Source organism: Panthera uncia, assembly GCF_023721935.1.
Source record: "Panthera uncia isolate 11264 chromosome B2 unlocalized genomic scaffold, Puncia_PCG_1.0 HiC_scaffold_24, whole genome shotgun sequence".
Classification (NCBI taxonomy): Eukaryota; Metazoa; Chordata; class Mammalia; order Carnivora; family Felidae; genus Panthera; species Panthera uncia.
In genome coordinates, this window is record NW_026057580.1 from 88,098,589 (window position 1) to 88,124,381 (window position 25,793).

The following is a 25,793-nucleotide window of genomic DNA, read 5'->3' on the forward strand; positions in this document are numbered from 1 at the left end:
TTTCTGGAATCTGCTTTGATTCGAAAGCTTTTCATGATCAGTGGTCTTCGGCTATGCAAGTTACTAAAAGCTTGTATCTTTGTCTTGGGTTAAATCTCTCATTTCTAGAGATGTAAACTTGGTTCTCTTTACCTGCTCTGGCTTCGGTATGTCAGACCTGCCATTACACAGTGGTATGCAACTTTCAGAAGGTGTCAGAAACTGAAACTCGTACCAGTAAATCCTCACTGAGGATAACCAGCTGCATTTCTAAGTTTTCCACTGATGCTAACAGGTTTTGGAGTTAGCTACTGTTTAGCAGTACTTACCGTAAACACTTAAAAATCTGTACTTTGGGTTTGCCAGAGTGGGAATTAGTGCCCTTTCAAGTTTATTTAAAGACTCAGTTCAGTTCTAGCAGACTCCCTCTCAAACAAGTAGGGGTGTTATGCACGTAACGACTGCACAGGAAATCTGGTTTTGCCTTCCACCACTTACATTTGAAGGAGAAATGCCATCGCTACACAAAACCTACAGGAATCCCACTCTGAGTAATTAAGTGACCAACCTCTTAAAAATCTGCCAGAAGCAGCGGTGTCTATAAAAATCTATCTAGTGGGTCAGTTATTTAGTTCTATTTCTGCACTTAAAATGAGGATTATTTGGAGAAAAAGATATCATGTAATTTTCTGTTAACTAAGTAAGTGCCAAAACGTAGGATTAAAATGGCCATTTTGATGCATTTGAATTATGAGAAAATGGGTTAACAGGAGAAAATATCGTTGCATTCTGTCAAAGAAGTGGTAGTGTAGCTCTTTTCGGGCTCCTGCTGGTGAAAATTTTGCTAAGTGTTTCCTTGCTTGAGACATTCAGGCTGTTCAAACCTTATGGTGGACGGAAGAGGTCTGGGATCCACAGGGCAGGGTTTCATTTTCTTTAGTGAATCATGAAAATACACAAACGATTTTTTTTTTTTTTTTTTTTCTGGGAAAGGAGGCTGCCTGATAATGTTCTTTACTGGTAATGAGAATTTTTCATTATCTTTAAACGAACCAAAAATGTCATTTAACTCATAACTTGCCCAAACAACTAAATCCCATTTTAATTTATTTTTTATTTTTTTGCAGCAACCTGGTAATGTATAAACAGTAGTCGTTTCTGACTTAAAAAAAAAAAAAAAAAGTAAATCCTGAATACATTGCCCTTGTAAATTGTTCTTTACTATTAAGGTGGACAAGGACTTTTTTCTTTATACAGGTTTTATCTTTTATTGTGTTCTTTTTTCTACATGAAGAAACAAAACATTACAGCAACTAGAAATATTATTCCACACTTTTCTTGCTAAACCACAGACTGATTTTGTGGAACAAAAGGTCTTCAAAAATCACGTTTCATTATAAATTTGTCCAAAAAGGTTGATATTCAAAATGCTGCTTTTGTGTGTACAAAATTCTACATTAAAAAAAAAAAAAAAAAAAAGCAGCAAAGACCGGGAAGGATCCAGGGGCAGCCTTCTTCCTAGTGCAGCGTTCTGTCGACGACGCAGATGCCGTTGCTGGGCCCGCGGGGTGCTCCGGGGGCCTGACTCCAGACGCTGCCTTCGTGGTTTGCTGTCTTCAGCCAAGCCCCATCTGTGCCCACATGTATACTTTTCTAGAGTTGATCCCATGCCTACTAAAGAGAAGCTGCTTTACGCTGCGATGGCACCCGTTATTCCTTTGCCAGCAATCACTGTGTAAAACCCAAACACGTTCCTACTTAATGGCCGGTACAACAAACACTTTATGCCACACTGTCGCTCAATGTAAGCACAGAGGCTGGTTAATCTCAATCTGCGTTGCTCGACAATGTCTTTGGAGGACGTTAAAATGAACAGTATGTGTCACCTGATGAGGAAGCTTCTTCAGTTTCAGACTCAGTTGGACTCAGATTCAAATAAGTAGACAGTCCTACCAACCACTCCCATTTTATTGTCCACAGTGTAAGCTTCACCTTCCAAAGCGATTCTAAAACTAACCTAAAGGAAACTTCAAGAACCTGAAAACCTTTGCTATTATTGTACTATGTTTTTCGTTTTATATTTTCAAATCGAGACTATTCTTTGTGTTACAAGCATTCCGGGGTAAAATTTTCCCTCAAAGTCAGTATTTCTCAAAAGAATGCAAGCCACTACAGTTCCTGTTTTTAATCACTGATCTGTGTCCCAGTTAAAATAATTTATAAAATATTACTTTAAATGAAGGTGCTAAAACCAGTCAAAAAATATTAAGTACTTTTGCTATCACTGGGAACTCACCATAGAGTGAACAGAATAAGTGAATGTGCTTATATGAGAATAAACATTTTATCAAGTACAACCCTGGCAAAAAATTGAGCTGACTTGTGGGAGCCACTGGGAGTTTTATGTAGCTGTAAGATACTGGCTTCTCACACGAAACAGCACACTTCTTTCATGTTCAAGCAGGTCTGGTGGGCTTGCGCTGACCTCAGATCAGGTAGTATTTGTACGAATTCCCCTGCATAGCCCATCTTGTTCACTAAAGCAAGCTGATTTGGGAAACAGAGTCTCAAAGCTTCCAATCACTCACTCACAAGAACGTTTTCTACAGTCTCCTGTAGGAAAACAATGGGAGTTTTGCTGACATGCAAGGCAGCTCCTACTAGTAGCAAAACTTTTAAAGGTTGCCAAAATAAAACACTTTGAGTAAACTGGTACTCCAGAAAGACAGAAGGGCTGCTGTGTGGTTATGTCAAGTGCTGGTCCCACCAAAGCAGAGTCCTCACAAAGTAGAACTATCCAGACACTTTTAAAATCATCTTTATTCTGGTTGCAAAGACACGCTTTTTACTTAATTATTTTATTTGTTCCCATTTGGAGTCTCATAGCTTGCCATGTAAAACACTGACTTCACTATCAAACTGCTATATAAGAACATTGTTATAAAATACAAACTATAAACTAAGACAAACTTCTTTACAGTATTCAGATTAGTGCATCAAAACAACATTGATTTAAAAAGGCAAGTGGTTAATTGGCAAACATCCAAATTGTTTTCTAATGGAGGATGGTACAAAATGGTATGCAAGGTAAACATTAAATTTTAAGTGTTAGTGCTCAAAAACAACAATTCTGGGAAAGTTGCTCCCCCAAAGTAATTCTGACCCAAGGATATACATGTAGCCATAATTCTGAAGGATTTCAGGGAAGGTAATTAATTTTCCATCCTAATAGCTGTGGAAGTACACAGCAGAATAACAAGTTGTGTCTCCAGATTTCTAACATAGTATGAACTGATTTTTCATACTCTTCCTCCAAATTACATTTAACATTTATAGTGACTACACAGACCCCAGCAAACATCAGACTTAAACAGGTCCTATGCAAAAACAATTATCCTTAGTATTTTACTAGGCAATCTACAGCAAATGTTTAATATATACACATCAGGAGGATGAGATATTCTAGGAAATTACTCACTGATTTCATTTAGAGTAAACGAAGGTCTTAAGAGAAAACCAACAATAAAAGTTAAATAGATAATTTGTGCTGTTATGAACCAGAAAACGAAAGAAAACAAACCACCACAAACAGGTGGGTTAATTTTCCCTACGTTACTGGGAATATTTCCTCTGCTGGCCCATATCAAAATTAAATTTGACATTTTTAATTGAAGTCACACAAATCTGGGCGCATGTCACTCTGTGACAGAGACAGATGCACACAGAACACACACACACACACACACACACACACACACACACACACACCTTTAAATTTACTGATTCCAAAAGCTAAGTCAACAGGGCAAATAAATTATAAATGAAAAGCATATACATCGTGGACAAAACCTCAGAGTTACTAGATTGAAAAGCACAGAAGTTACGCCAGCAGTGATACCAAGAAAACTTTCAGTATTAGAAAATATCAGATTGAATCTAAAAGAAACTTCCCCCTGCCAAATAAAAATAACAAAGTATGGGAGCCATCCTTTATGCAGTAGCTTTAGAATAATAATAATAATAAAAAAAATGATTACAGGAATCTTCGTACATAATTTAGAGAATGTAGTGCAACAGTGTGCTCCTTTATAATTCAGCCTTTCACTCTCCATATGATGAGACCGAGAATTACAAGTCCGATGACAATGATAAAAATGATGATGCACAGGGTTTTTCTGGATTTGCGCTACAGATGCAAAAACAAAAAAACATGTTTATATGTGTAGGGGAGCATCTCTATAGCAACTGAAAAATCATTTGGTTCATTTCTAGAGTAAAACCAATAGTAATTAACTGCCCTCAGATTTTTGGCTATACTTTTTTGCTTCTCCAAAATCTCTTCAAATACAAATGGCACTATTCTTTCAAAAAATAGTCTTCTTAAATTAGTGGTTTAATTCAGGGGCTAATCATTCAACCTTTATCGGTCATTTTTCTAAAAGGGCTTAAAAAAGAGACGCAAATAGGTTACTGACTTAAAAAGACTGAGGTTACCTATGCGTAAAAACTAAGAACAGCTTAAAAGCTTACACATTTTAAAATTTTTATCAAAGAGTTGCTCTTCAAAATGAGTTCTCTGAAAATATCAACAAACATGAATGCTTGGCAATTTTTCCTGAAGTATTAGTTTCCAAAATTCCCATTCTTCAATATCAACAGAAACTGCATGAAAAATCTCAACATACAAATAAAAACCAAACAGCTAAAAAGTTATAATACAGTCATTTAAAATACAAAGGTTAAAAGTTTTGTTCCGTTCTTCATTTCTGGCCCAGCTGTAGATTTCCAGATTTCTTTAATGGCTTGCGTATCTCACAGCAACATGCAGGAATCCTTTTTCTTACAAAGTAAAAAAATCTGTAAATTTTCTTTGTGTCGACTAGGAGTACCATAAAATTTCCAGAAAGATAGGTTTCTGTGAAATTCTCCTGAAAACTATAATGACTTTCCGTATACCACATAGTCAGCAACTTTTTCAACTGAATATTCCTCATAAATGAAGCACGATTTCTCTGAAGTTTCAGCAGCATCCTGCCTACGTATTTTCCCCAGACTCCATGTGAGTACCACAGACACAAGTATAATACACCTTTAAGAACAATCACAGGCTCCCCACTACAGGACATCTGCGCCCAGGGCACCCTCGCTAGCATGGGGTGGGGGGTAGGGTACTGCAGCGATAAGAGCCTCTATCAGCTGCCCTTCCACTCAGGGTTCACCCACACTATTGAGAAGTGCCGTATTTTGCAGAGACATGACTTTAATACCAAGGCCTCCAAGGAGAACTGGAGGAAGCTGCTTTTCTCCCCAGTGCTTGTGCTGCATGGCTCTTTCGTTCTCCCTCCAGGGCCTGTGGGGTTAAGTATGGGGCAGCTCCAGATACGGAGGTGAGAAGACTGGGAAGATGTGCTCCTTTTCCCCAGGGTGGAGGTAGGCTGGCCCTTCCCCAAGGGGAAAGTAAAACTTGGAGACATATCTACACCCCTCCAAAATCCAAAAGCAAAACAACATGGCAGGTAAGCCTAGTTACTGATACATCCTGCTAACCGCTATGTTTTGAGCAGTTGTAACCTAGCATCTGTGGCTATGCGGGTGTGTTCAACTATTTATGAATGATACCTCCAGTCTGTGACATTAATTCTGCTGAGCCACACACCTGAATCACTGGCCCACAGAAGGTAAAGGTGAGTGACAGTTACTGCATCACTGAATACAACGGGCTGTAACTCAGCAATTTCTATAGAGCTTCATTGTTCTCAATGTATCACCAAGGATGCAGTGGTTTGTCTAGTGAAAAACGGCACTGCAATGAAAGGAAACTTCTGGGGTTAGTAACAAAGGTGAAAAGCAACTGAAAATACCTAAGATGGTGACAATATCTTAGATATTTTATAAGAAGGCAATAAGGTCTGAGAAAATAATTATAAACAACGACAAAAAGGGGAGTTTTAAAAGGGCCTTATCCTTACTGTCTTCATATCATAAGCTATATGAATAGCTCATGGTCCTAATGTTGGTGGAGTACTTTCACATACTTTCTGTTTGTCACATATAGAGGGACTCCCTGTATTAACCTGATTCACATAAGAGATCAATTCATTCCTGAAGGGTCTGCTGAATGTGGACAGAATACCTAGTGATCAGGGGCACTCCAAGTGAATATATTGCCATAGGAATTAAGAGAACTCTCTAGAACAAAGATCTTTGCCTCCTTGGTGCAGAAAGTCACGGACCAAAAAAAAACAAAAAAAAACAAAAAAACAAGGCTGAAAGGAAAGAGTGAGAGAAACAAAGGGTAGGGCTGGCATCAGAGATCACCAGCTGTGAGAAATGCCTAGAGGTATCTCCTGCTCCCCTCAGGACTCTAAACACTGAATTTCCTATCCCTGTGGGCCACAATTCTGGTTCAACCCTGGGAACAGACAGGCTATTTTTTTTTTTTAATGTTTATTTATTTTTGAGACAGAGAGAGACAGAGCATGAACAGGGGAGGGGCAGAGAGAGGGAGACACAGAATCTGAAACAGGCTCCAGGCTCTGAGCTGTCAGCACAGAGCCCGACGCGGGGTTTCGAACTCATGGACCGTGAGATCATGACCTGAGCCGAAGTCGGCCGCTTAACCGACTGAGCCACCCAGGCGCCCCAAGACAGGCTATTTTTTATACTGACCAGGTATCTGACCTGTCTTCCATGGGATTTTAAACTTGAACATCTCCAGCTACTTTACACCCGACTGATCTCTCGATCTCTCTCTCTCTCACACACACAGAGCTGAAACTCAAAGTTATGAGTTAATTTACTGCAGTAAATATTACCTGATATTCTGCTGCTCTTGACAGCTGCTGGTTTGCTTGCTGAACGTGCACCTCCGCGTTTTCCACGTTGGCTTCTATGCTATCTTTAAAAGAAAAGAGACATACAGACATGCAAAACTGCTAGACGGGTGCTGATGCCCCAGTAAGAGAGCTGCACACGTCACAAGATTTCATTCAACGTAAGATCAACCATGTTCACTATTCAAATGTTAACATTAATAGTATGTGGGTGAAGTCAAAATTTTTGTTAAATTGGCTGTGACTCTTCCCTGCACTATTTCTCAAATGATCCAAATGACACACAAATATTTGAAAAGAAACTGGATCATCTTCACTACAACACAGCCCCAGGTCTACCTGGTTACCCCTGAAGTGTACTATTTAGTCTGCGGGCTCCAATGGCCAATGCGGTACTAAACATCTAACAACTGTTCCTGAGGGTAAACAGAGTATCGAAAACCAGCACTTGCTCTGTGGTCATCATCAAGCTACTTCTGTGCTGAAACCCAGCCCCCCTGGGGAACCCATGAGCCTTCGTAAGTTCTGCTTCCCTAGCTGCTCTGGCCTACAGGTGGAAATGGGGTCACCCTGCAGCACGAGATCACTGCCTCTCCCTCCTCCCTACCAACTCTCAAAAGGAGAGCTCATGCTTGCAAATGCATCCAACCCCCTTGTAGCAAACATGGTCTTTCCTTCATTCTTGGAATATTTTAGCTCTAGATTCACTTTGACGCTTCTCCTGTTATACAACTGGAGATTTCACCAGCCAATTGTTGACCTGCTAATACTCAGCCTTCTCAGTGCCCTGACCACACATTTTCAATGACTTTGCCTATTCTCCTTTTCCGGGCACCGACCTCCATGATTGTATCCCAAACCTTATCACGATCAATAACTGCAGTTTCTCTATAAACTCAGTTCCACACCTCAGTCTCTGAGCATCACGTGACCTTTACAGCACACTCTTTTGAAAACCATGACTTCACTGACCCTAGCACTATGTCACTGTCCCTCAACACACTGCCTGTCCTCACTTTCCTCCTTACCCAGCTGGGATCCCCAGGGCTACCACTTGCCCACACTTTCTTACATTCACCCTTGGCTCCCTTGCCACCTACTTTAGTCAGATTTATGTGACAAAACCCCAACCTGAACCCTTACAGCTGACCATGGGAGCAAAAAACCGAACTAACATTAATTTATTTCACCTCAAATTCCTGCCTGCCAAGCAAACCTACCTCATTTCAACATATCCAAAAATTGTTGATTCCTAGCCCTCTATACTAGCTGGAGTTACAGATTCCTACATCTTAGAAAATGGCAACATCATTGTTTTCCTGGGCTTGGCTAAAACCTTAAAGAAAGAGTTGTCCTTGAATTAATTCTGTCTCATATCCACATCTAGCCAGTCAGTAAATCCTTTTGGTTTTACATTTTAAAACTATCCAGAATTCCACTACCTCTCACCACTTTGCTACTTCCATCTTTTTTATTTTATTTTATTTTATTTTATTTTATTTTATTTTATTTTATTTTATGAGGAGAACATTAGCAGGGGAGAGGGACAGAAGGAGAGAGAAAGAGGGAGAACGACAGGGAGGGAGGGAGGGAGGGGGAAGGGGGGTGGAGAACCTTCAGACTCCATGCTCAGTGCGTGTATCATGCTCAATTTGTATCAAGTTGCTTGATTTGCGAATATTGAACCACCCTTGCAAACCGGGAATAAATCCCACTTAATCATGGTGAATGGCTTTTTTTTTTTTTTAAATCTACATCCAAATCAGTTAGCATATAGTGCAACGATTTCAGCAGTAGATTCCTTAGTGCCCCTTACCCATTTAGCCCATCCCCCTCCCACAACCCCTCCAGTAACCCTCAGTTTGTTCTCCATATTTATGAGTCTCTTCTGTTCCGTCCCTTCCTGTTTTTATAGTTTTTGTTTCCCTTCCCTTGTGTTCATCTGTTTCATCTCTTAAAGTCCTCATATGAGTGAAGTCATTTGATTTTTGTCTTTCTCTGACTAATTTCACTTAGCATAATACCCTCCAGTTCCATCTACGTAGTTGCAAATGGCAAGATTTCATTCTTTTTGATTGCTGAGTAATACTCCAATGTATATATAAACCACATCTTCTTTATCCATCCATCCATCGATGGACATTTGGGCTCTTTACATACTTTGGCTATTGTCGATGGTGCTGCTATAAACACAGGGGTGCATGTGTCCCTTCGAAACAGCACACCTGTATCCCTTGGATAAATGCCTAGTAGTGCAACTGCTGGGTTGTAGGGTAGTTCTATTTTTAGTTTTTGAGGAACCTCCATACTGTTTTCCAGACTGGCCGCACCAGCTTGCATTCCCATGCTGCTTCCATCTTGATCCAAGGCAACACACTGCCCACCCAGATTGCAGCGATCACCTTTTAAGTGGTCTCTTTGCTTTTAGTCTTGCCCTTTGATAGTCTGCTCTCAAACTAGTAGCCAGTGTGAGTGTTTTAAAACCTAAGTCAGGGCAGGTGCCTGGGTGGCTTGGTTGGTTGAGCATCCAATTCTTGATTTCAGCTCAGGTCACGATCCTAGGATTGTGGGATCAAGCCCCACATCGGGCTCCACACTGAGTATTGATCTGCTTAAGATTCTGCTTCTCCTTCTCTCTCCTTCTGCCCCTCTCCTCCATGTGCACTCACTCTTTCTCAAAATACAATACAATAAAAAAAAAAAAAAAAACAAGTCAGATGATAACACTCTGCTCAAATCCTCCTGTGGCTTTCCATCCATTAGTAATAATAAAAGTCCTCATAATGGCTCAGGATCTTATATGATGCTGAACTTTATGATTCCTGACATCATCTCCCACTCCCTCTTACTCATTTCACTCACCAAAAGCATCAGACATGCTTCTACCTGAAGGCCTTTGCAACTGTCCTTTGCTCTGCCTAGAAGATTTTCTTTCACTTACTCCCTTATTTTCATGAAGTCTTCACTAAAATGTCACTTACCAGTAAGGTCTTACCTGACTACCCTAGAAGAGCCGTAACATTCTCTACTGCAAGCAGCCCCATCCTCCTACTTTTGCTATTTTCCCCGATAGCACTAATCAGCATTTACTTACTTTTCTTTCCTTTTATAAAAATTCTCTCTCTCCTCCAATTAGATTATAAGATTCATGAAAGCAGGGTCTTTTACCATTTGTCTAATTTCAGCTAAATCCCCAATGCCTAGATTTGTGCTTGCATATACTAGGCACTCAATAAATATTGACTGGATGAATGAAAGAACTGGTTTTTGAAATTTTATCCTGTGATCTACTGTAACTACAGAGAAGGGTAAGAATGGACACAAAACACTTATTTGTAGCAAAGTATAGGTCCAAGTATTTAAACTGAACCAAATTCAGAAAATATACTGAATGTATCTTTAGATACATCCACTGGTATCTTCATATTTCCAAATGATAAAAATGATCAGGATTTTGATCAGTCCAGTTATACCTTAACTGAAAAGCTATCACATTTAAAACTTATAGGGAGTCTTAGTCACTGATTATTTTTTAAAAGAATCTATAAAAGAATGCTTACCATCTAATACAACTAAATTAATCTACCAAAAAGATAGCAGAATAAATGATTAGGCAAATAGCTACCTATTCCTTCCAATCTAAAAGATAAGATAGCATGCACAATTATAAATAGCACAAGTTTTGCAGAAAGTGCTTGGTGGGATGAGAATTAACGGGGGTTGAGATGGAAACCAGGGGTCCTGCAAATAAGTGGCAATGAGGCTATGTGGTGCCTTCCATGGTCTCTGCAGCAGCAGGTTCTTATTAGATTTAGAGACTCAAATAAATGAAGCTGGTTGATTTGATCAGTAGGAGCCAAAAAGAAGATCTGTTTTAGATAATGCCAAGGGTAATGCTTTGTCTGTTGCAGAGGCTGTGCTTTTAATACTAGGGGGTCTGAAAGAGAGAGGGGTTACTCTCGGTTGAGAAGTAACCACAGGTAGAGGCACCTGGGTGGCTCAGTCTGTTAAGCATCTGACTTTGGCTCAGCTCATGATTTTGGGGTTCACTGAGTTCGAGCCTGGTCGGACTCTGTGCTGACAGCTCAGAGCCTGGAGCCTGCTTCAGATTCCGTGCCTCCCTTTCCCTCTCGCCCTCCAGCTCATGCCCTGTCTCTTTCTTTCATAAATAAATTTTTTTTTAAAAAAGGTGGGGGGGCACTTGGGTGGCTCTGTCGGTTAAGCATCCGACTTCAGCTCAGGTCATGATCTTGTGGTTTGTGAGTTCGAGCCCTGCATTGGGCTCTGTGCTGACAGCTCAGAACCTGGAGCCTGCTTTGGATTCTTTGTCTCCCTCTCTCTCGGGCCCTCCCCTGCTCACACACTTTCTCTCTCTCTCTCAAAAATAAAAACAAAACAAAAAAGAAGTTATCACAGGTAAATTGCTATAGACTGTTCCTACTTCAGCAGGGCTTACCTATTACATCTCCTTGCTCGTGAATCATCATTCCCAAATCTTTAAATATTTCATTAATATCCATAATATCAGCCTGAGAGAAAAAAGCACATATTATTACAATCAGAAATTCAGCCCCCAACCCACAAAAGGCAAAAATTAAGTGAGAATGCATGTAGACTTAAACCATAAATTTTGGAAATATCAGGAAACTACTTTACTATAATTAATCCTAAGTAACATGACCTTGAACAACTGTAACCAGTTCTTTAAAAGTAAGTTTGTGACGTTAAAAATACCAAACGAGGCAGCATAGAAACCAGGAATCTATGAGAGAAGGGCCCTGGGTTACTGAGTTTATGTTCATGTAATCTGATAGTTTTGTTATCACTAGCAGTATTTCCTCACAAGAGTAAAACAAATTATTGTTAGGCTATATTTCTAGTAAAAACTTACACATCAATTTGACACTGTAAAAGTACAAAACATTAGGTATAATTTTAAAGTCTCACATTAATAAATTTGATTATGCAATGGAACAGTGATGAAGAAGTTATAAATTTACTTTTCTTTAATATCCAATAACTTTTATTTTGCCCTATTAAAGAATAAAGTTAAAATATTTTATGGGGGGGGGGCAATTTACATATTCATCCTGTGCCTTATTTCCCTGCCTATAAAATGGTGATGATGACAACATAGTTAACTACTTCAAGTTTTTAGGGGAACTAAATGAGATCATGCAAAAAATTGATCACATGGGGCTTGAAAACCCTTAATAAACTGTAGCTACTGTTAGCTATTATCAGCCCACCTTCTAGAGAATAGGTGGGTTCCACAAGAACTGAGGCTTACTAATCCCTTTAGAGCTCTTTGAGGTCAAGAACATGTTACAGAGAAATAAGATACGTGTCAAGCCCCTGTCCAGTCTCACTCAGGCGGGTCTGAGGTGTACCATGTGCTACAGAAGCCATCCAGGCTCCCTGAACACACATCTCTGAACTGAGATTTCCTCCATGTGAAGGACCTGCGGTGGTGACCTGACAGGATAAAAAACAAATCTGGAGACGAGGGAGGTCGGGTCTCTCATTTTAGCACAAATTCTAAAGGGATTTATTTTTTAAAAGGGAATTATTCTCATTGGTAAGAAATACCCCCACACTGATACATTTAGTTTTCTTCCCCAGCCCCTCCCCCAGAATTGTCACAAACACACTGAGAACACAGCTGCCACCCAATGGCCACACAAAGCTTACCTCAAGTTGCCTAATAGAAGATTCTCTCTCATGAATAAGGCGGAGGTCATCTTCTGTAATTTCTTCATCCTGCACCTGCACCTGAGGTTGAGCTTGGCTAACAGGCAGAATATGGAAAAAAGCAAAAAAAAAGACTGGTATTAAAATAGTAGGAATTCTTTTCCTATTTCAGAAATACGAAATAGAGTATCTTTTCTTCAAAGTCAGAGAACTGCTTAAATTTCTTAAATTTTAAGACTATAACAGAAGTATTAATCACATTTTCTCATGTTTCATTTCATTTACATTACTTTTCAGAGTTAATATTTAATTACTGGAAGCTATATTTAGCAACTGGGTATTTCTTCTTGGTTGACTTCAACCTCACATGAGGAAATAATCTACATCAAATAATAAGTCAATAACATTTATTTGGATATATCATTATTTACAAATTATTACTGCTATATTGAAATATTATATACATTATACATATATATATTTAATCTTTATTTTATTTATTTTGAGAGAGACAGAGAAAGTGAGCAGGGGAGGGGCAGAGAGAGAGGAGGAGAGAGAGGATGTAAAGCAGGCTCTTGCACTGTCAGTGCAGAGCCTGAGGTGGGGCTCGAACTCACGAACCATGAGATCATGACCTGAGTTGAAATCAAGAGTCGGACACTTAACCGACTGAGCCAGCAGGCACCCCAAGCATATTTTATATATTTATATATTTTATAAATAACTATTTTGAAAAAAAGTTCAAATTTATTGCTATTTATAAATAACTGAGGATATTTAAGATATAAGAAACTGAAAGCTTTCATTCTGTTCTAGAGACCATAATATATAGAGTGAATTTGGAAAATTATCTTTTGATCAGTATGTTTTGTATTTCTTACCTTTCCCAGGATACAAGATTCCTTTCCTTTGAGGTGTCCTCAGGAAAACCACCCTGAATAATTTAGTAATAGGACAGATTGAGAAAGGGCAAAGAAAAAACACACAACACTCACATTTTCTCTTATAATAATCTAAGCTGATTTATGTACGCATGTGCACACATGGGTAGAGAAAAGAGAAATGTTCTTGTTCTAATTTTTTAGGTCAAGTGCTTCAAGTAATATTAAAATTGTATCCTAAGCTGACAAGAAAGGAATTTATTAAATATTCCAAACGGCCAAATAATAAATATTATTTGATTAAAATATAATATAGTCCTGGAACCTCTACGTTAAGGAACAAGGAAACATCTTGCAATAGTTTCTAAGGGAATATAAAATTAGATTAACTAAAAATTCCACTTTAACTTATCCTTACATTTATTTTCTCTTATATTTATTTTCAATATTCACACAATAATTCACTCTGTTCATTTTCATCATTTTCATATAACCCGGGAGTAAAGTGTTCCCTGCATTAGTCCAGACAGAAAGTGACAACTTCTAGTACGAATCACTGTGGGACTGTCACTCAGGATCTGACCTCTCATCTTTTCTGACAAAATGTTCCCATATTCTTATACAGTCATCTGTAATTTTGGTTCTATATCATGGACAAAATAACTACAACATTACAGAACTACCATCCTTCTTAAAATTGAAAAACCTGAAAATAAATATTCAAATATTAATGTCCAGAATAGTCACAGATTGTTCTGACTTAAAAAAATGCCAGTGTAGTCTTTCAAGGGAATGACATGTTCACTTTATAACGCCCCATTAAATACTTACAGATACTCTGGAACTGGCTCTTACTCGAGCAACAAACTCTTTCTCTTTCTCAGCAGCTTCCCTCTGGACCTTTTGAAAGTTTGTCAGTGATGTCGTGAATTGAGCCACTAAGCGATCCTTCTGTATTTTCCTCTGACGCTAGATGAAAGGGGAGAAACGTACTAGAATCAAACTGTGAAGTTCTAGAGAATTCGTAGAAGTTGTTTCACCACTACTTGGCTCTTTATTTTATTCTGAAATTTTCACTCACTCCCCAATTATGGGGCCTCACTGATTAACCTTCAATTACATTTCGACAGTGTGTCCAAATACTATGTATATTTACCACCTTGAGACAAAAGGTCCAAAATGCTGGATTTCTCACCTCATATTTCCATCCTAAAGACTGGGCCATGATTTTGAGATTATTTTGAAGTAGCTCCTTTTGTTTTCTTTTTAGGAAAATAAAACCTTGTACTCTTACCTAAGTAGTCACTTCCACTAAGTAATAAGCAAGGAAACAAATATGTGCCCCTAGGAAACCTCACATCTTGAATGAGTGTGCACGTCGCAAGGAGTCAGCCCTGGAAAGCCAGGAAACAATTACTCAGGAAGCATTTTCTGAGCACTTGCTTAATTATGGGTCAGGGCAACTTCATGGAAATAATTCTTGCTTTATTGAACCACAGGATACTACCTGGGCAATTAAATATAGTTTTGTGTTCTGTGAACTAATCTCAAATACAATTTTTCCCCCTTGATTTCCTTTCTAGCATAACAGTTCAAAGACCCTACAATGCATGTGATTTCTTTCACATTCAATACATCAACAACGTGTCTTAAGGCTTGATACCTGTTCGCTGGGGGTGGTGGGCAGGGATCCAAACTCTTTAATGTACTTATCTGTCTCTTTGGCAAGTTGGTTAGTATACTGCTGCTTCTGTTGCCTACAGTGAGAAAACACACATTATTGCCAAAGAGCGAAGAGATTTAAGTTACAATGCTGCCAGTTGAATCAATCCTGATGAATACTTTGATAAAAATCCCCCCCCCCTTTTTTTATAGGCTGGCTCTAAATCTTCTCTATGAAAACAAAAATGTCCAGGTTCTATTTTTTGATAGATATTGAGCAAATATTACATGGAAAGTTCTTTACTCACACATGGCAACCAAGCTTTGAGAAATCAGTAGTCATTTAGAAAGGAAGATGACTGGAGCCAAAGGCAGACTGTGGGATGTGTGATGTTGCAGATAATTTGGGGGGTGGGGGGGAGCCTTTTGTCTGCATCCTGCAACTGGGAGGTTAGCTGAATAAATGACGAAGGTCTGTCGCCTGAGACTCTGTCCAGTTCTCAGAGCTGGAGGTACCTGTATCCTCTCCTCTTTCTCTATCTGGACATTTGTATCCTTCTACAGACTTTTAAAAAAAGAGGGGAGGAGGTAATAAATAATAATATACATTTACTATTTTTTAAGTTTGCTGTGGAAAAAATAATAGCATTTCTCTGTAAAGAGAAAGCCCGTAAGAAATAAGTTATATCAGTATCTGTATCTATCTTGCTAGCTAGCTTATCAAGTAAAAAAGTCAGATTTTTAAACTAAAGAACCTGACTAAAAACAAAATAAGCTTATACTAATGTGATGCTTTACAAATTACAACACTAGTACTTCTCATTTATATTATCTCTCATTTTAAACACCTATATGAGTCATACTTAGGATCCTGTAAAATAATGAGATACTATATAAGAGTATTTTAGAGCACAGATAACTGTATTTGATTGATAAGGAAGAATTACAAACTACTGTTATCTATTTACCAAGTCCACTGCCTTTAACAAGCCTTTAAAAATCTTTAGGAAATGAAATACAGCTACATTTCTGAAAAGAAGACCTTACTGATATCTACTTATTCACAGTCTCCACTACCAACCTTAGCAAATATTATAACTATTAAGAATTATGTGTTCCTATTCCCTTTTAGTTTAACAAATGATGGGTTATTATTTAAACTTGGGGCATTTTTACCACCCCAACATCTCTCCACTGCAGAAAACATCAGTATAAATTACACCTAACTATAAATTCTTCAAATTGTACTTCATAAAAAACATGATTTCCTACCATCTATCTTTGAATTTCTTGCTCTTTGCAATTTTTTCTTTTTTTTTTTTTTAAGTTTATTTATTTTGAGAGAGAGAAGAAGCACAAGAGGAGGAGGGCAGAGAGAGAGTGGTGACAGCGAGAATCCCAAGCAGGCTCCACACCACCAGTGCCGAGTCCGATGTGGGGCCCGAACTCCCATGAGCCACCCAGGTGTCCCTGCAATTTTTTCCTTCTATAGCTAATGTTGTTTGGGTCTCATTTACTGCATATTTATCACTTGCAATTGGGCTGTAACAACACTGAATTAAGATTTAAGATTCAGGTTCAGAATAATGTTAGGCAAATCATCAAACCCGCCGAGACATATTTTCCTTACAAGCGAAACGAAAATAATTATATTGATCTATGTATTTCACTCTAATTTTGTAAGATTCAGGTGAGAAACTGTGTAAAAATACTGTAAAATATGTAACACGACAAAATATCATTGCTGTTCTTCTAGCAGCATATTAATTTACTGAAACATGTACTGCATAACTTCATCAGAACTTTTAATTTTTTTTAAACAGAGGCTAATGCTTTCTGAAATTCAAAGATGTAGGTATAAGTGTTTAGAGGGCTAACAATTCATATTGAGTAAGTACTGGATCTAAACCAAATAAAAATCTAATCACTGAAGGAACTGTCAGCTATGGGAAGAAAATCACATAGAGAAGCTTAGAGTATCATTTTCCAAAAGCCATCAGAACAACCTATTCAGGAAGTATAAGAAAGGCAACTAAGGAAGTTCTGCTTTGCTGGAGTAAGCTAGCTCTTCAAAGAAAAACATCTGCTTACCCGGAACAAGGAAAAACCCACACAAAAGCTTGGTTCAAATAAGGTAGCTGAAAAATTTTATTAATTTTCCATTATTTCTCTGGTGAACATAACATGACATACCATCAAAGCAACCTAACAGTGTTTTTTTTTTTTTCCTTTCTTTCTTTTTTGTATTAAATACTTACAGTTGTTGCCTAAGTTCAGGTGAATCTTGAGGCGTTCCAAGTTGATTCAGGGTCCTCTGTATTTCCACAGCTATTATGATGGAAAATAAATGTATAATTGTTACAAATGTTAGAGCAATAGAAATTACCTTAGAAATTAATACAGGCAACTGGGCACTTAGAAAAAGAAAAATAAAGAGATGAATATAGAAAACGTTGAGAAAAAATTAAAAATGAGTGGTTTATTTAAATCTAATTAGAATAATGCATTAATTTTCAAGAGGAAATTGTGTGGGGGCATTAACATGTAAAACTGCACTTATGATCCAGAAGTATTTTCTTCCCTGCCCCTCAGAACATTTAGAACAATGGCACACTTAGCTCTAACAGGCATAAAAACTGTAAGGAAAATAACTGTAACAGTTACACAAGTTAGTAGAATATAAAATGAATGAATTATTGTTAATAAACAAGGGAGGAATAATAGAATTGAAATAATTAATTTGGAATTTTCTATGTAATAATGGAGGCAGGCAAGCATCATAAAGAATGCTGAAACCACAAAATAGTCACAGAATCTCAAATTATCCCCACACAGATGACATTAGTTATAAAAGCATTAACTTCATCTTAGATAGATTTGTTGCTTAAAACAAAATGATCAAATTTAGCAGCACCAATGAGACAACCCGGCAGGATAAGCTTCCTGATGGGATGCAATGAGAAGGTCATAATATGATCCACACAATGTTTAACCTGAAACTAATCATGAGGAGAAAAAAATCGGACCAATCTAGATTGCAAGATAATCTACAAAAAAACTGGTCTAGGCTTTTAAAAATGTCATTGTCACGAAAGGGAAAAAAAAAAGACAAGGCAGATGGGCTTTCCAAATTAAAGAACTAAAGCACCCATAAGGCAATGTTGGATTTTGGAGTGGAATCTAAATCGGAATAAAAAATATGCTATAAAAAAAAAAAATGTGGGGCAACTGAAGAATCTTGGGTTTCGATTTTGAAATTTGAATTTGGAGAGAGAGATACTAAACAAAAGTGTAAAAACGTCAACAACTGGTGAACCCAGGTAAAAGGTATAGTTCGCTGCCCTATACTTTTCTGTAGGTTTCAAACATTCAAAATTAGAAGTCAAGAGTTAAAATTCATGCTAAGCTCACAAAGTCTATAAACGCGCCAACTTTTTTTTTTAAAGGTTATTTCTCACAAAAGGGGAGGTCCTATAGCTTTATGCATGTGTGCTGGCAAATAAAATGTCAAGTAGAAGCTGAAAATCCATCTGAAAGTAAAGAATTCACACATTTCCAAAAACAGAAAAGAAAAGAAAAGAAAAGAAAAGTATGTTCACCATAGCAAACAAAAGAGACGAGCTATAATGCATATTTATTTTTGGTCACCTAATACCTAGAATTCTTAATTATATCCAGATCTTCTTGGTTATAATATCATGATCACTGAGAAGTATATCATCACAGATCCAGTCTTAGGGAGAAAAAAACCCTGATTGTTAAAGCAATAAAACTGTTTTCAGAGTCTCTGCATTTTGCTTACCTCCACCAAGAGTAATATGGGTAATTAATAATAAGAGACCTCGTAGCAGTCATAAAAAGAAAGGCAGACTCTTAAATGAGGTATTTGTAAACAAAAGCCAGATTTAGTCAGTGCTATTTAGATTTTATAGATACTGAAATTCCTTACAAGTCAAATGTTCTAGCTGATGACCTTCCTCTCGCTCTGAAACAATTCTTTTAATAACACAGTATCTTATAAAATGAAGTTAATTAGGAATGCTACCATGATGTTACTGCCTAACAGAATGCATTGAATTGAGTGCTAGATGCTTTTCATGAATGCTTTTTCATGAAGATATAAGTAAAATAAGGCCTCCTACTCTCTCGTCCAAAAAAGGGAAAGAAAGCACATCACGTAAACCCTGAGGGGAAGCAGGAGAGTAAATGCTTCAAATAAAGAGCTACAAAATTGGTCTGCTATGGGAGGGTAATCAAAAAGCCTAAATGGAGGTGGTACTGGTAACAGTTTCAAAGTGTAAGAAATGGGACACTTCAGTCCTGGAGACTGAAACCTCGGATGCCATACCTGCATATAAATTGAAATAATTTCATTACTTACTGTCTCCCTGACTTGAAAGTAAACTAGTCTTATTAGTTTTTGTATATCTAACACCCACCACATTGTTCACACTCAAGGAATATTTTATTTATTCATTCATTTTTTAAAAAGTTTACTTATTTATTTTTGAAAGAGAAAAAGATCATGAGCAGGGGAGGGGCAGAGAGAGAGGGAGACAGAGAATCCCAAGCAGACTCCATGCTGTCAGTGCAGAGCCTGAAGTGGGGCTTGAACTCACAAACCATGAGATGGTGGCCTGAGCCAAAATCAAGAGATGGACACTTAACCAACTGAGCCACAGAGGCACCCCAACACTCAATGAATATTTTAAAAGCTGACCACAAAAGGGCATTAGAAAGAACAAATCTTATGTAAGAAAGGATATGTATTTCTAACATAAAGCATCTGTAAGAAGGGAGTTAAGAAAAGGAAGGGTGCTCAACTAGTCATTTATTCAACATTTACTGAGTATTCACTATGTATCAGGCACAGTGGGAGGGGTTTAGTATGTCAACACTGATTCAAGGTGATCCTTTAATTTGTAGAGCTCTACACTTAAGGCTCAAAGGTATCATGTGATCTGACAAAAGGCCGATGGAAACATAGCTGAAATTACTGAATCAAGCTTAGGAGAAGTATTATGTGGCATTAGTTTAATCCTATTTTATAAACAAAAATGCTGAGAATCAGACGGAATAACTGACTTGTCCAAGAAATCAGTTATTTAGAAGAGCTAAGATTAAAAATGTAGATTTGGGGGTTTTCAAAACAATATTTTCAGTGTGCTACAAGGGCTAGAAGTAAAAGACTTTTTAAAAAAGATTACTGCATAATCTAGGTGTATGTATGCCAAAGCCAACAAGCAAGCAAACACAAAAATAAGTGTATGCTAACTTGGAATAAAGGATTGAGCTGTAAGTTTCATAGCCCTTTGGTGGATCACAAAGGCTGGTCAGCCTGGCTACAACTGATCAGGAAATAAATGCCTGTCCTTTCTTCAGATCTTATGAACTGGCAAGATTCCAGAGACCTCATTTTCAATGACTGGTGTTACCCTTTTACATCAGTGTCAGCAAATTATGGCCTGTTTTGTACTGCCTTCCAGCTCGGACTAGTTGTTACATTTTTAAAGAATTAAAAAAAAAATAGCAAAAACAAACAACAACAAAAAAGAAGAATATGCAGGAGACCAGATGTGGCCACAAAGCTGAAAATATTTACTCTTTGGCCCTTTAGAGAAAAGTTGGCCAATCCCTGTCCTAAATCAGTAAAAATTGCTGAAACTTTGTATTCACAAACTCTGAGTCAGTGTGTTACTTGAATGTACTAAGTACTCACTATGTTACTAAGCCTATGTGGTATAATATTTAACAATGTTGCAAATTTTTCACCAAGCAGGCATGTAAAGGCAGAGTTGAATTTCTGCAATTTTCAGAAAGAATAAGTAATCAGTACATCACAGGTGCTGGTTTGACAGATTATTTCAAGGGCTGCTCTTTTCTCATTAATTTAGAAAGAATTACAGTTACTTTGTTGCATACTGGAGGAAAATTTTTGCAGAGTACCCGCCAGAGTTTCATGAAACATGAAAATTAAGGAACAAATTCTTTACATAACCATAAACAGGGTCTCAAAGAAAAATTCACCTAATACACAGAGGTACGATTAAATCAAGATGCACCTCTATAAGAATGCAATGAACACATTATTTTTGCATTACCTGCACCATTACACTTCTAGAGAGGTGACTTTAAAGAATACATCCCACTTTTCTATAACATAAAGAGAATACTACTACCTACACATCCAGAAATGGTACATTATTATTTCCTCAAAAACAAAGCAGTCCCCTTTCTGGCTCTTACTTCAGTACAGAAGACCTATTCTATTCCACACGGGTCTGCTGCCATCTAGTGGAGTGCTTAAGAAAAATGCTCCATTGCAAAGAATAAAAATCTCTGCCATCGTAGGCAGCAGTTGGTATGAGGGGCTATGTAATGTCCCAACCTGTCAGAGGTCACTGGGGTGCGGGAGGATGCTGTCTGACCAGTGAGAGTGGCCGGCGTGAGGGAGCACCTAGGCCAGCCCTAACAGGCACATAGTGCATTCAAAGAACTATCTCCAAAAAACAGAATACGGCTATCTTCTCTTCTAAGAGTAAATATTCCCATTGCTCAACCCAAAAAACAACTCAGAATTGTAACAGCCAATCACAGAAAAAACAAAAACAAAAACAAAAAACCGTGGCTAGGAAAACCCTTGAGCAGGTGATGTTGAGACTGACTCAGTGTCAGCCACACCACACTCAGAAGTATAATGCTGACCAGCCAGCAGCCTCGGAGCCAGACAGCCTGATTTGGAAACCTGACCTCACTTCTTCCTAGCTGCTGACCTTCAGCCGTTTACCTAATCTCTCCAAGCTATCATTGCCTCAACAGTCAAACGGAGAGAAAATTACCTCTTTCTCAATTGCCATGAACTTCAACAGAAAACAATGCATGTAAGCACTTTGTACTGGATATTTTAAGAATGAACTCAATACATGGAGAACTAATGGTATGAAGGGATAGTTTATGTCTTTCTCCTGAAAGTCAGAAGTGAACAATAAGAAAATTCTCTTTTTTTAATGTTTATTTATTTATTCTGAGAGAGAGAGAGAGAGAGAGAATACAAGTGGGAGGGGGTGCGGGGCGGGGGGGGGGGGGGGAGAGAAAATCCCAAGCAGGCACCATGCTGATCAACTGACTCCATGATCAACGCAGGGCTTGATCTCACAACTGTGTGACCTTAGCCAAAATCAAGAGTCAGACACTCAGCCGCCCAAGCCACGCAGGCGCCCCAACAATAAGAATATTAACATATGTTAGCTAACTCATGTGAACCATGCCTTAGGAGGGTACTGAGACTTCATCATTTCTGATATAGTTATGAGAACTGCAGAGACGATGTATCAATGGACACAGAATAGTTATATCCTATAATTACAAGGGAAGAGTTGCCTGACAGTGAGAAGTACCTAGCAGTTATGTACAAATGATGTAGTTGAAACTGAACTAGAAAACAACTAAATGTTGAAAGAAATAAACTGTTTTCCTCCTCCACTCTTTTCTCATCTATCAATCAATCCCTCTACCTGTTTCAAAGGGTACTTTCGAGTACTACAGAAGATGATACATATGAAAACATTTTGGAACGGCACAGACCTCTGTAAGAACAAAAGATGCTATCACTGGTAAATTTACTACAATTCGAGTTAGAACCATTAGGTTAGGTTCATTACAGAGTACAAGGTGCACAGGGTAATATATCATAAAAAATCTTATCGGCTAGTTGGAAGAAGTATCAACACAAAAAGGCTTTAAGAAATAAAAATGGAGTGAAATGGGACTATTTCATATATCAAGAAAAACTAAGAAACGTGTACAGTATTATACTTCTAAAAAGTGTATCACAAGTGGGAAATCCCCCCCAGAGAATCTGAAAGACAGCTACTAAAATAATTATGGGCTTTTTTCCAATATCCTCTCTATCTCATGCTCTGTCTTGTGACCTGGATAGGCAGCTTATCTTCTTTGTCGGTGAAAGAATTGAAGCAAACTGTGGAGACAAAAAGGGGTAAGAGGAAGATAAGGATGAGTCTTGAGCTGAGAAGCCCGCTATGGAGTCTGCGCCTCCAGAGGCCAAGCCCACTGGTTTGCTGTGCTCTCCTTCCTGAAACTAACTAGCACACCTGCAAGCTATCTCAAATTCAGAACACTCCAAATACATTTAATTTTAAATCTCTCATTGGTTTTCTTCCCAGATATTTCAAACGTAGAAAGGCATGTAGATTGACAAAATGGAAATGTAGGGTATTTTAAAGCTACTATAGATTAATAAAGAGTTAAATCTGAGGGCACAGTGCCTGTTTTTTTTTTTTTTTTAATGTTTATTTTTTGAGAGAGAGAGAGTGCATGAGCGGGGGACGGAAGAGAGAGAGAGAGAGGGAGAGAAGAGAATCCTACGCATGTGGGGCTCTCTAACTCACCAACTGTGAGATCATGACCCGAGCGGAAATCAAGAGTCGAAAGCTCAACCAACTGAGCCACTCAGGTGCCCCTGAGGCATGGTTCTTAAAAATAAATTACAAAATCAAGCCACTTGAAAACTGTATGTAAACAAGACTCTGGATTTCTAAGATGGCTGGAACATTACAAACTCTTCTTAGCAAAGATATTCAGTGCTAACATTTTATCACATGGATCTGCTCAGCTTACCTACTCTGAGGGAGCCTAGAATCAGAAGGAAGGAAAGCCCGGAGGCGCGTGTGGTCCCTTGAGAAGGTGATTTGTGTAAGCAGCAAACCCAGGCAAGGACTCGCCAGTGGCCAAGCCCTACTCCTCCAGCTCTCCAGCCTTCCTGACCCTCCTTTTTGACAAGCTGCCTTTCGGTCATCCACCAAATGGCCCATTAATTCTCCTTCTGCTCCAAAAGCAGCCCAGTGTTGTTAGCCATGTCATGAATTCACCTCCAGTTTGTATGGCAGTGATTTCTGAACTGTTACCTCACTCCTAATTTCTGATCCATTTGCCAAGACATTGCTACTCAGATGTTGCTAAGATGGATTGAAAACGGGACATGGTATAAGTCTGTTCCTGAATCTTCCCTCTTCTTCCCTTCCGAAGCTACAGAGAACAAAAGGGGGGGGGGGCGGGGGAGGAAACCCACAAAAGTTTTGTTTTCAGAGAAATGAGGACAACAAAAACTTCTCAAAAATATATCCATGTGGCCCAAAGCAACAGAAAAGAGCAGATCCTGAGTGGGAAGCCACATGAGTGGGATCCCTAAGGAATAAAGGAGGCAGAGCTCCAAGATGTCACCAACAAGTATCCACTTCCAGAAAAGTACGCTCACATTCTGAGTGGGACCAGGAACAGGGCTGAGAAGGAACCAGACACCCTCCTGGCGGAGGAAGAAGGAGGAGCCTGGGCCCTGCTAGAGGCCGCAGGCTGCTGACCTCTGAAAGTTCTTTCCCGAAGAGCAGGCAGATGCTTTACAAAAAGGTAGCTGTGTGTTGTGGGGCCACCATGGTGATGGGGGGGGGGGGGCATCAGAACTGGAGGGGGAGGACCTGTCACACAAGAGGAGGTTTCAAGAGGCAGAGGGGGAAAGAAACGGTGCCTCAGGGCATGGCAGACAGTAATGAGCCCTTGAGCAGAGGGTCTCGGCTCCCTCTCCCTTCACAGGACCCCCCCTTGGAAAACCAAATTCATTCTGTTGAGTAAGAGGAAAAGAACAGATACAGCAATCACACAAAAAGACCATAACAATTGCGGAAAAGAACAGCAAAACTCCCTTTAAAGAAAACACAGCAGGAAAAAAGGCTGCCACAACCTAGCTGGGGTGAAAATTATAGCCCAAAATAACTCAATGAGGCCACTGCAATTTTAAAGTTAGATCCCAACTAGATGAAGTAGATGAAATGGCTAGGTACCAGGCACTGGTAAAACAGAAACTTGAGGAACTCAAAGAGAAAGGCAAGTTCAGAAGGCAAGACTAAATGAGAAGGAGCCTGAGACAGAATGGACACACAGACCCTGTCCCCACTCCCCATTACAGCTGTAATAACTGTTCTTCGGCCGTGCCACCTCACTGGCCCATGGTTTTAGCTCCTGGCTCATGGTCACTCTAGACTCCTGCCTCAGTTCTCCATGATTTCAGCATACACGTTGATGATCCTTCCGCCACCCTGGCTCAGTGCTTTGCATGCCCCACCCCAAGACCTTGTCCCCCATTCTACCTTAGGCACACACTCCAAGATCACATGGAATGCTGGCTCACTACCAGTAACTGTAACGCTTCTGTAATCCTACTGTCATGCACACTATTTACAAACCACCACCTCCTGTACGTCCTGCTCACTCCCACTGGTACCCTGGCTCTAACAACAAGCCTCTGCCCCACCAGGACCTTCCATCCTTTGGTCCTACCACTTTGCCAGTGTCCTCCCCATCCTCCCATGTCTTCACTTGCCTCCTGGCCCAACTTCAACCCCATGGTCAGTCATCTTATTCACTCTCTTGCATATATCCTCCTCCAGCCCCTCTCTCCATTTATCTTAACCGCTTGACAAATCCAGAACACTAGTAGAGCCCGAAACCGTGTCTCCCCTATTATACAAATGTGTCGTGCAGCATTAAAGCAAACCTCTGTTAACAGACATTTTATCCTAAGACTGTGTGTTTAAATGTTGGGGAACTTGGGGTGCCTGGGTGGCTCAGCTGGTTAAGCACCAGACTTTGGCTCAGGTCGTGACCTTATGGTTCGTGGGTTTGAGCCCCACATCAATCTCTGAGCTGGTGCTGTGGAGCCTGCTAGGGATTCTCT

The 25,793-nt window shown here is 39.1% G+C and overlaps 1 protein-coding gene across 4 annotated transcripts in view; it reads right to left on the reverse strand.

Annotated features, from left to right (window-relative positions):
• Positions 1-2,045: 2,045 nt before the first annotated feature.
• STX7 (syntaxin 7) overlaps positions 2,046-25,793 on the reverse strand; it is a 42,566-nt gene continuing 18,818 nt past the window's right edge. For 2 of the 4 annotated variants that reach the window (XM_049654386.1, XM_049654388.1), the window contains 8 exons: positions 17,305-17,374; positions 15,048-15,141; positions 14,216-14,353; positions 13,385-13,437; positions 12,504-12,600; positions 11,269-11,341; positions 6,795-6,877; positions 2,046-4,165 (listed from right to left, as the gene is read on the reverse strand). In XM_049654386.1, coding sequence (XP_049510343.1) covers positions 4,073-4,165; positions 6,795-6,877; positions 11,269-11,341; positions 12,504-12,600; positions 13,385-13,437; positions 14,216-14,353; positions 15,048-15,141; positions 17,305-17,374 — 701 coding nt within the window. In that variant the 3' untranslated portion in view covers positions 2,046-4,072. The other 2 variants (XM_049654389.1, XM_049654390.1) reach the window with 2 other exon arrangements.